General features: G+C 36.1%; 1 protein-coding gene across 1 annotated transcript in view; it reads left to right on the top strand.

Moving 5' to 3' along the window:
- The window catches only part of LOC120631528, a 41,257-nt gene extending 36,329 nt beyond the window's left edge, over positions 1-4,928 (top strand). Inside the window, exons 4-5 of the mRNA XM_039901149.1 lie at positions 2,339-2,420; positions 3,468-4,928. Coding sequence (XP_039757083.1) covers positions 2,339-2,420; positions 3,468-4,826 — 1,441 coding nt within the window. The 3' untranslated portion in view covers positions 4,827-4,928. The remainder of the gene's footprint in view (positions 1-2,338; positions 2,421-3,467) is intronic.
- The last annotated feature ends 7,090 nt before the right edge of the window (positions 4,929-12,018 follow it).

Genomic DNA, 12,018 nt, shown 5'->3' with positions numbered 1-12,018 from the left:
ACAACTCTAGAAGTACAGGATTTGCGAGAAACGAGAGACGATTAGGCCTAAAAATAAATAGAATAACGTATGTCCGATCTTGAGGTTTAAGAGATAAAGTGAAATATAACAACCAACAAATTATTTATATAGGGCTTTTATAAAGAACAATGATTCGATAGAAGCAGGCGTTACTTTGCGGAAATCCATGATATATTATGAAAATTAAGCTTAATTTGCTGTACTCCGCGAAAAGCAGGAGAATCTGTATGGTGTAATTTATAATTTCTTCAATCCTTATACTCTACACCAAACAGACCTTCGGCAATGTACCCTCTTCGCACGTTTCGCTCCGAAATCGGATCATCAGATGTTGACTCAACAAATGAAGTTTAATTTTCATAAAGAACAATCACTGGCTAACCTGTTAGAGGTATGAGTGTTATTTAAAGATAACTTTCAACGGTTTCTACGCGACATCGTACCGGAACGATAAGTCTTGCATCCACCGGAACAAATTCTAAATTCAGAAATTCTAAATTTCCAAATTGCCCTGCCGGTGATTAAACCCGGGACCTCCCACTTAAAACCACAGCTCTCAACACTGCGCCAACGAGGTCCTCAATGATTAAAAAGCCTGTCGATTTTTGCGATAATACAATGGTGGTGTATAATCAAGCCCATAACAGTCCACTGCTGGAATAAAGGCCTCTCCTAACGGAAGGGTTTGCCCATAAACCCCACGATGGGCAGACGGGTTTGTGAAAGCAGTAGATGGTAGTAGTAGTACAGAGGACGTTGATGCACTGCTCCGTTATATTCCCCTAGTCGTCTCGTTCGACACCCGCGGGAAGCGGAGGGGTCGTGACAACTGTATTCTGCCCTGCCGTCACCACACGCCACACGACATTGTGTATTCGAGTGTAAATGGGATGCGAATAATAAATAATAAATAAATATACTACGACAATGCACACACCGCCATCTAGTCCCAAAGTAAGTGTAGCTTGTGCTATGGGTACAAAACCAAAAGATAACTGATGAATATTTTTATAAATAGTATGCATAATTAGTAAATACTTATAATATACATATATACACCCAGACACTGAAAAACATTCATGTTCATCACACAAACATTTTCCAGTTGTGGGAATCGAACCCACGGCCTTGGATTCAGAAAGCAGGGTGCAGAACCACTGCGCAAATCGGCCGTCAAAATATAATAATAGAGTAGTGAACTTATTTGAGGTTACTTCTTAATGAGAAACGATTATAGCCTAGTGGGTTAGCACTTCGGCTTCACTTTCAGGGGTCTGAGTTCGAATCCCAGCACGCACTAACTTTTCTAAGTTATTTTGCTCTGTATATTAAAATATCTTTATTCATGTAGGCCTATCACAGGCACTTATGAAGCGTTCATACATATATATTTACATAATTGCAAGGGGGAATGTTCTCAAAGGCGTGTGGAGTCCACCATTCCGCACTGGGCCAGCGTGAATAAGGCATTTCGCATGGATTTTTTTTTTATTTTTATTAATTTAGTTTTCTTACATTATCTTATTTTATATGCTTATAATTAACAGTTTCGTAAGATACAATTTTTGAAAAAGAAAAGTACAGCCCTGCTTCTGCGATTTGATACATCGGCCAGGCTGTTCTTCCTATACAAATAGATAAACTAAAACTATAAAATTTACACACTTATAATAATTATTACTAAAAATTTTAAATCTACTAAGTAGTGTTGAATTTCTTGAGGTCACTCAGGATGGAGTTTACCATGTCGGTGTAAGATTGCAAGGCAGATCTTTTTCGCATCAGAGAGCGCAGCTCATAGGGGGACACCCCAAGGTGCCCGCAAAGGAACTCATGATCCAGGCGGAGTTTTCCGAAGCGGGGACATTCCCGAAATAGATGGTCAAGGGTTTGGCTGGTGGAGTTGTCACAAGGGAACTTATCGTCAGTGGTGATGTGGAAGCGGTGTAGGTAGTGTTTGTTGTATGCGTGTCCAGTGAGAGCCTGCGTGAGAGTGAACGAGATATCCGTGAGCTTGAAGAGCTCGCGAATGTCCATGATAGTAGGCAGCTGTCGCTTAGTGTGCTGCCCCTGCGCCTCGCTCTCATATCGGCTCTGCCAAGTGTTTTGATTTTCCTTTCTTATGTTATGTCTCACAAAAGATATCGGGTAGTGACAGGGTAGTTTATTTCGCATGGGTGGGAGACCCGTGCCCTGCAGTGGGTCGGTAATGTGTTGATATAATGAAGAATATCTCTACAGCAAGCAGCCTTAATATAAGGAATGCTAGTCTGGTACTCTACATTTTTAAAAATTAACAAAAAAATGTTGCTTGCAGATCTATAACCAAAATACTCGGCGAATGGTGGGCCAATTTGGACCCGAAAGAGAAAGCTTGCTACACAGGTCTTGCTAAACAGGTATGCTGTCTGCGTAATGTTTATTTATTTATTTTAAACGTCGCTTCATTACGTCCGCTTCTGTTGCCGAATAAGACACTCGAGTTATCAGTCAGTATAATAATCAGTACAACTCGAGTAAATCGATATTTTTTGTATGTTTTTCGATATTAAATGGGTTTCACAAGAAGGCTCAGAGTCATTCAGCGGGTGATCGAAAGAGCTATGTTAGGAGTATCTCAAGAAATGAGGAGATCAAATCAGAAATGAGGAAATCCGTACAAGAACTAGAGTTACCGACATAGCTCATAGAGTCGCGAAGCTGAAATGGAAACAGGCGGCGCACAAAGCTCCGAGAACAAATGGACGTTGGGGTGGGTTCCAAGGTGCTGGAATGGCAACATCGCACCTGTAAACGCAGCGTTGGTCGACTCCCAGCCAGGTGGACAGACGACATCGAACGCGTCGCGTGGAGCCGCTGGAAACAAGCGGCCCAGAATCGTGGAGTTGGGAACGCCCTTCAAAAGACCTATGTCCAGCGGTGGACGACGATGATACCGATATTTTTAGGTGTATTGTTTCGTCATTATCGTAGAAATGCAACGACTTTTCAGTTTTAATTGCAGTTTAATTTGCAGTTCTTCTAGCCAATTCAAACAATTCCAAAATATTTGTTAATGAATTTTTTGTATAGAAAACATAGATAACATAACTGTTTTTCTTAACTTTTCATGTAAACAACCTGTTTAACGATATATCAATTTTTTTTATTCGATATATCACAATCAGTATGATTACTTTTAGGAACTTACTGCACTACTTTTTTCCTCGTGGACTGCATCGCGCCACGGTGTTTATGTCCGGGTATACAAACAGCCTTGCTTTTCGTGTGCTAGCAAATATTTCCGGTGCTGTTTCTGTCCCCTGAGAAATGATGTCCTAAGCATTTGCTTAGTCTGCTCGTGGGTCTTTCTGGAATTGCCTGTCTCCAAATAAAAGGCCTGAGTTAAGCAATAACATCAATCAAATCATCAATAGTAGTGTTTTAAATACTGTATTTCATTTCAGTACAAAGACGCGTTCTTCAGCGCAAACCCTGACTTCAAATGGTACAAGTTGCCCGCGCCGCCACTTCGCACACTGTCCTCGCGGCCGGCACGGCCGTCCATTGAGAAACTAGAGTCCTCTAACAACGATCACCACTATCACGAGCTAGAAAAGACAAACAACAACTCGACTAAATACGATTACAACAAAAAACCCTACGACGATGACTCCGACGCTAAAGTCAAGCCTGAACCGATTTTCACGCCGGGCAAGTTGGCTGATGAAGCTCACATGGGAGGCCTGAGCAGCCTCCTCGCTACCAAGACTGAACCTCACACTCCTAACCCCTACTACTCACCTCCCACTTACAAATTCTCGATCTCAACCCCTATCGAATTCAGATCTCATGACCCACAAGACAGAAAAGGGCCCAATAAAGAACATAGCATAAGCGAGCTTCAGAACGCTCTGTCAGAGACTACTAAAGTTTTCGAAGAAGATTTTGAGGAAAAGGAGCGACTGTATCGCTATAACGACCAGTTCACGAACCAAGATGTGATAGATCAAATAGTTGATAAGCGATATTCTAAAGAAGAAGACAGAAACTGGTCGGACGATGAGAAGAATAAATCTGGGAGGTCGTGCAAAGGGAAAAGATACCAGGAGTTCATGGCCGTTGGAGGACTGATAGTGAACAAGCGGCAGAGAAGAGACTGCCCCGAGCGATTATCCAATGAGGGCTTTAACGCCTCGTGGGCTTGTGACCCGGGCTCCTCGCGTGAGGAACCCACGGTCGCCGGGGACGTCAAACTCAGCTACGTCGACCCATGTACCGAAACCGAAATAAAAATTGACCAAAGCGATGCGTGCGAACCAGACAATAATTGTAACAAAACATTTAAGGCTGCCGACTTCGATTTAGACGCAAAAATTAGGGCATTGCCCCCACTAAGCTTGGAGAAGTTCCAGCAGCGGAAGCGCGAAAACAAACGCAAGAAAAAGGCTGTTCACATGAAGCCGAGGTTGCGGGAACCCATGCAGATTATAAACTCTGTGCCACAGTCGTTAGCAGACGAGAGACGTGAGATGGCCGAGAGTTGGAGGGAGAACGTCATAGGCAGCCAGAAGAGGAAACCGAGGAAGTTTAGCATTGCAAGGCTGGAGATTAACAAGACGACCTCGAGCACAGATATGAACGGGGATGAAGAGGTCAAGTCACCAACCGTAACTCAAAGTGAGGAAGATCAGGCGCCCCAAGACAATGACGTTGACATGCTAGCATTAGCCACGCTGGCCGAGGTGGCATCAAACAAATCAAGGATAGAGGAGTTCACAGAGCCTACAGCCAAAGCGAGCGCCGACTACGCTTCCGAGTTATAAAATACCATTTTAGCCTTATTCCAAAAATTATTTACTTTATAATCAGATAATATTTATATATAGATATATGATATAGATCTACTTTTACATTGTACGCATAAATATTAATATTATTGTACACTTATTGTAGTTTTTATAAGAAATTAGAGATAGAATTTATTTATATAACTAATAAAGAAAATTAAATAACCTAATATTAAATAGAGAAAAATATATGTATACTTAGGTTGAGTTTGGTCGTGTAGGTTGCGATAATTTGCTTATTAGATAAAAAAAACTGGTGATAGTACGCTAATATAAAAATAAAAAAATATTTATATATATATTTATAACAGAGGAATAAAAAAGCATAATCTATTGAACGTTTAATAATTGTAATATAAAAAACGGAGAAATTAAAAAAAAAAAAAAACTCGGTATACAGGATGTCTTTTTTAACAAATTGTCAATTAATGAAAATTGGTTAATATAAGATACTGTATTCCGGCCAATCATCACAATATATATAATATTTTTGTGTTACGTAAAAATACCAAAAAATGTGTATACATAAAGAGTTGTTATGGCTGTTCACATTGTTCCAGTCAGCTATTCCCTTTACTTTCAGCGCTAAACTGGAATAAATAGAGTTGAAGGCCGAACACAACTGAACACAAATTGTTTACTGTACGTGTACGGTGCTGTGCACTTCAGCAGCTTTTTCGTATGCCTTCATGCACGCCCTACACACAGAACTGTCGTTGATACGTAATAATGAAAGATGTGAATGTAATGAAAATGGCACTGTCTTTATAATGTTGAACAGTATAATCTGTAATAATAATAATGATTCCCTAATAACAGGGAATCTCGGGTCAAATTTTAAAACCTGTCTCGGGGTGACCTTTCTTCCTTTAACGCATACAATCGACCAATTTAATATAGAGAAAGAATTATACATGAATAATAATATTTATTGTACGAATGCTACTAGAACAATGTGAACGAGTCTTAAATTTTATATTTTTTAATAAACCTCAGTACGAATAGTTAGTACACTTTAATCGCCCTAGATAGAAAGTTGATCATTAGATCACCACATGCATAGACTGTGTTGCATTTTAAAGGTGATGAAGATAACTAATGGATATTGTTTTTGTTTTAACATTGCTGTGTGCAATCGTAGATTTATGATGTATTTTGATATATATTGTGATAAAATATCATGTGTGGTTTTGATACCCTGGTGAGCCTCGAGTTATTTATAAAATGTAAGGTTTTTTTTATATGCCGGCCACTCAACAAAAGCTCATTTAAAACAGAGTGAGTTTTTGAGACTATCGATGTATGGCAGCTAACCTAATAGAGTTTAAAAAAAATATTAAGTATTTTAAACTTATTATTTTAAATGCAACTTGTGACTTAGTGTCAAATATTTTTCCTTCTCTCAAATCAAATTATGAATCTGGTAGCTGGCATATAATAATAAAAACTCATCCTGTATATTAAAAAAGAATATAAACGTGACAACATTAATAACGATACTTTTTATGAAATTGAATATCGTATTCCTTAAAAAAGATGTATTTAACATCAGTGTTTTTTTTATGCTAGCCGGAAAATAAAAAATGCCTGTCATGCCCATATAAATCGCGCTCACTGCAGTTTAAGTTATATGTCAATGTGCAAACGGGGAAAATACTGCTCCTTAGGAACAATTATTATCAAAATTATAATAACCCTTGTTTTTTATATTGTTTGCTGGTTTTGCGTATCCAAAGTAAGCCTTGATCTTGCAAGTTTAAAAATAAAATAAAGTGGCAATGTAGTTTTAATCCTTCATTATATACGGATACGACTGGCGACTTCCCTGGCACAGCGGTTCTAAGTGGGAAGTCCTGGGTTCGATCTCCGAGACTAACTTTTAGTGGAATAATAAATACGCCCTCTATACTAAACTGACAGAAGAGTTGCGTAAGGTGCACTTTAGTTGGCCGATACAGCGAATACGGGGACTTCCCGAATTTTTAAACAATTTCTAGAATACATTCGACCAATGCGATTTATGAAATCGGCTATCGACCAATAATAATAATATTTCAATGCTCGCTTTTTGGCGTGTACTTCAAATGTCGCGAAACCCGTAAGCGTTTGCTATCGACCAATTAAATGAACCTTTGATGTTTTATTAATTTTATAAATAACTCTAACACCAGTGAGCGCTTTTCGTTTTTCCAAGACCGTACACTCGAGGTTCCCGACCAATGATATTTATTATTATATTCGATATAAAATTTATTGTTAAATGTATGTAGATACATATTTATAGTTGCGGGTCAGACTCGCGATGTTTCCGATGTGATATCACAAAAAGTAAAGTAACATCCTAACAGGCTGGAGACTTTTGATTGGCCGGTGCCGGAACAGTACGATACGCGTACAAAGATTTATAATCATTCAATTGATACTACTTCAGATCCGCCTTTCGGCGTGACTGTCTTCTAGCCACTTGGCCATCCCGCTGTAACTTAGGCCTATTCATTTTTGCATTCATTAAGAGAGATTGTTGTATAAAACATGTGTATTCATTAAAAAAAATCATAGACAGAAAAAACATGTAAGTGCCAAGTTATATGTCATCGTGTAACTGACGTCAGACACTACGCGTTTCAAAAATTTGAAAGACAACTTAAGCGAGGTCAAAAGAGCGCCGGAATCGATGTTGGTTATCTTTACCATTTTTAGTCGGGTTCCAACTATAGCAATCCAGATTGTTTCACGACAGGAGTAGGTTTTAGAAGACCTTATTTCATGAAGGTATAACACGAGTATTCGGGGAAGGATAAAATATATAAGTATACCGTGCCATCTACCACGAGAACTACTCTACAGCATAAAGCACATTCTAAACTAATATATTTTTAAAAAGGGGAGAGACAACCTCCCATTGTTTATAATTTATCTATGCCCGTGGCGATCTCTTAAAAGTAATTTATGTCAAATCACGCGTCTGCTGAAGATAAGGCAGTTTAACGGTTCTACACTACAGGGCACGGGCCGTAGTCCACCACGCTGGCCCAATGAGGATTGGTGGACTTTTATTTGGTGGTTATTATTCCTATATACGTTCGGCCAGTCAAAAGTCTGTGTATGCTAAGGCCCTTAGTCGAAAAACTGTCCGTTTTTCCAATTTTTTATTCAAATTTCAAATATATCACTCGTTAATGTGTCAAACTTCCTTCAAGTCTTTGGAAAGCAAACGTCTGCTTCGCTTCCGTGTACGAAGGAAATTGTTGTCCCAATTAGGTACCTGAAGTTTATCGAAAAGTTTTCACGAATTTCACTTTTTAGGAAAATCATTACATTGTTTTTTTTTATTTATACAGTTGTGTTGACACGATGCAAGTAGTTTTGAATTGTGCTTGAATGTTTATCCGTACGTGACTTGGGTTACAGTAATATATAAAATATTATTAAAAAGTTGAAAAATTGCTTTTCAAACTTGTCCAATTAGTACACCAAGTAGAATTAATTGGTGCACAGATTCAATGTCCTTAAAATTATAATGAATGAGTTCTTCTTTGTTATAATATTATGATGGCCGTCGTCGATTGGTACTAAAAAAAACAAAAAGAATTTATACATTACTGACAAAGCTAAAAAATGATTATGCCAATTATGGAGTCGATAACCATGGTAGTAATTTAGTTTTACCTTTTAAGTACGAAACGCTAACAACTGAGAACGTAATTTAAAACAAACGTATATTTTTAATGTCAAAACTAACAGCTCTTGTATATAAAAAAAGTTTCGATGTCATTTTAATTTTTTTCTGTTGTTACGTAACTTCGTGCCCAAGTGTCAATGAAAAATCGTTCAGCTAACTCGCACAGTGTCAACGCGGCTTAAACTATTTCTAAACACTCTTTAATTTACACTATTCTTATACTTTAGTTATTAATTATTTTGTGGAACAGTGTTTCTCAAATTTTGTTCATGTTTGTTTTCTTTTTTTTTTGTTGTAATGAATTTTTAAGGTTACTGTGATTATGTTATTGCCTACACGAAGTCCTTTATAAAAAGGTTAATGGTGCGCTGTTTTCGTTGATGGTCTAGTCTGGTATTTTTTAAATGAAATATACGAATACTAAAATTCGAAAGTGCACTTATGTTATTTTTTAACATGTACGGCCGTTGGATGTATGGTTTTTCTTGACAGTTTATATAATCATCCATATTAACGCCTGCAGCTAGTCCTATGACAATGAATTAATGATAAGAGTTGAAAAGTTATTAGAGCTATATACCTAATACAACTCTAATGGCTAGAGCGTATAATATAACATGCAAAGCCATGCGCATGCCTTTTTGTTATAATTCTTTTTCCAACATGTCCTTACTATATAAGTAACTATTTAATATTGTAATTAATATTTAGTGTAAAGTATTTTTAAATAAAAACAACAAGTGTTAAAAAAAAATTAAAAAATCTTAGCGTATATATGTTTTCATTACATACTTTACACTGAAAGTTAATGAAACGATTGTTCAAATGATAAGGAGGATTAAGAAAAAAATTGAACAAGTCAAATGCATTTTAGTTTAAACAATGTAAGTTCTAAATAACTAGTAACTATTCCACGTGACCTGAATTGGTCCCAACTGTTTTTATCATGTGCATAAATAATTATAAACTGTCAAAAATAAATCACTATATATGGCCTCACTGTACTGTTCCAAACATTAATGCAAGCCATAAAGTGACAGGCTTTTCATCCAAAGACCACTACAAATAAAATAAGTATTTAGCCTAGGAATGCTAGATTTAGGTATACCATAAATTATAAGTGTATCATATTATAAATGTTATATTGATATGTACTTACTATAGTATTTTAATATATTATACCTAGTGACGCGTCCATAATACATCTCTTCTATTTGACAGATTGGTCTTAGCTCGCTGGTCGCTGGTTTGGTCGCGTCATTTTTAATATTAATTACCGATCCGTTGAACGGTTAGAATTTAATGTTAATATCAATTTATTATATCGATACTCGTAATGATTCGGTAATTCTGTGAGCCTAACAAATAAGTAAGGTAGTAATTTCTCTTGACAGTTTTGCGTACAGTTTGTTGTCAAGAATTAAGTTGATAAGCGTGTATGTGTCAAATAAAAAGTAGTATTGTGGTACGCAAATGTAAATGGTTTGTCATTCCGGTACGGTACATATTAACTTCTGTTTTTTTTATAAAGTATTTAGCATTTTATGCCATTTTGTTCAAAGTTAATCTTGGCTCAACGAAGTTTTAAATTACATTGTTGATTTTTATTTTTGTAGAATTTTATTGATTGTTGTGTTTTTTTTTAAACGATGTGTGGTTAAAATGATTTCTTAGGGACTAGTAACGATGTCACATTAACTTTATTACATTTAACGTCTAACTTGTTATTTTCAAAATTGTGTAAGTTGTACAACAGTCTGTTAATTAAAGCGATGTTAACAAATTAATAACTAAACTGTATAAGGTAAGGTTTTGACATAGACAGTTAGCTGTCCAAGTCGTTTTAGATAATAAAGATTTCGTCTGAGGATCCTCCGTCTACAGTTTTTCAAATTTACTAGTCTTTGCATTGTGGTACAGTATAGAAAAATTATTGGTTTTTTTTTCATTTTAGTATTTACAAACAATACTTAATAACAGCATATGCCTTAAAACTAGCATTTTCAGTTTTTTTATTATAATATTTGAAAATCTCTCGATGGGTATCGAAGACCAAATCTTTTTCTATAAAACGGGTGTTAAAATGCCCGGATAGCTGTTGCAAGGCTGTGTCAAGAAAATCATCCTTTATACGTACGTATATTTACAATAGTAAAAAAAATAAAATAAAAATTGATTAGAAGAAGCCATTTTTATATGTGACATAGTTATTAGTCCTGCATTGAGACTTTCTGGAAGGCAGAAATTGTCAACATAAAAGTTTAACATTCTAAAATATGTATAAACCATCTTATGAATATGTTTGCCTTGCTAAGAACAGAGCCTTATTTTGATATGGAAATTAGTATTAAGGTGTACTACGATTTTAGGAGATGTCATTACAAACCTCTGAAAGACGGTTTAAAAATGTATTGTGATTAAGTCGAAACAATATCTAAATTGATAAGTCTAATAGTAGTGCATTTTTCGCGATAAATAAATAATACTAAATGGCCTCCATCGCCGAAAACAGGTAATAGGATTTCTCTTGTTTCAATTTTTCTTTTGGCAAAGGCCTCTTCCAACTGATGCCACTGGGGGTCTGTTGCAACTCTTGTCCATAGAGCTAGTCTCCGATCTTCTCGGCTACCTTCCTATTTCTCGCTTGACATCCCTGGCATACCAAAGTGTCACCCTTTTGCTGCACTTTTCTAGGCTGCATCTAAATAGGTGCCCCGTCCACTTCCACTTTACTTTTATCTTGCTGATATAAACTGCTTGAATATAGATACATCTATCAAAAAAAATAATTAAAAAAACGTGTGTTTACTAATGTACACGCGTTAGAAGTTATACTTCTTTGCGGTAACTAGATAAAAAATCTTTTTAATTTTTTTTTTGTAGAAAAAACTACACTTACAATAGAAAAAAGGTATAGAATACATTGAAAGTTTTACTATCGTTTTATGTAGTTAAATAAAGTTTATTTAAATCTCACAAATAAATACATATCGTGAATACAGTAGACAGTTCTCACGCAAACATACGTAGATGTCCTTACTTTTTTTAGCAAAACTAAAATGTTGACTAAAGGTAACTTTAGTGTGTCGTGTTTAAGTGACTGTCTGCGCGCGCATCGTAAAATTTACTCTTATCATTTTTCCCTAACGCGTCGAAAGAAGCGTAACTCCAAAAACATATATGTACCTTATCCCCTTTGTATTTCACATATCGATTATTTATTGGATCGATAAACCATCCTTAAATTAATCTTTTAATATTTTTTTACTCGAACGGTGGCTCCCAATGTGTCCTATAATATCAAGGATTTTACTTATTTTGCTTGTTGACATTTCGACGCCCAAACATTTCTTTTTTAATATTCTTTTTCCCTTTTGCGTTTTTATATCTTTAAACAAATTACTTGAATGATATTGTTATATTGCTGTAAAAATTATGTTTATTATAAAATATGTTTTTTTATGTAACAGGAAGACATATTGTGTC

The sequence above is a fragment of the Pararge aegeria genome, chromosome 18 (assembly GCF_905163445.1).
Source record: "Pararge aegeria chromosome 18, ilParAegt1.1, whole genome shotgun sequence".
Lineage (NCBI taxonomy): Eukaryota > Metazoa > Arthropoda > Insecta > Lepidoptera > Nymphalidae > Pararge > Pararge aegeria.
The sequence above is the reverse complement of the archived record's forward strand: the minus strand, read 5'-3'. Positions and strand labels throughout refer to the sequence as shown.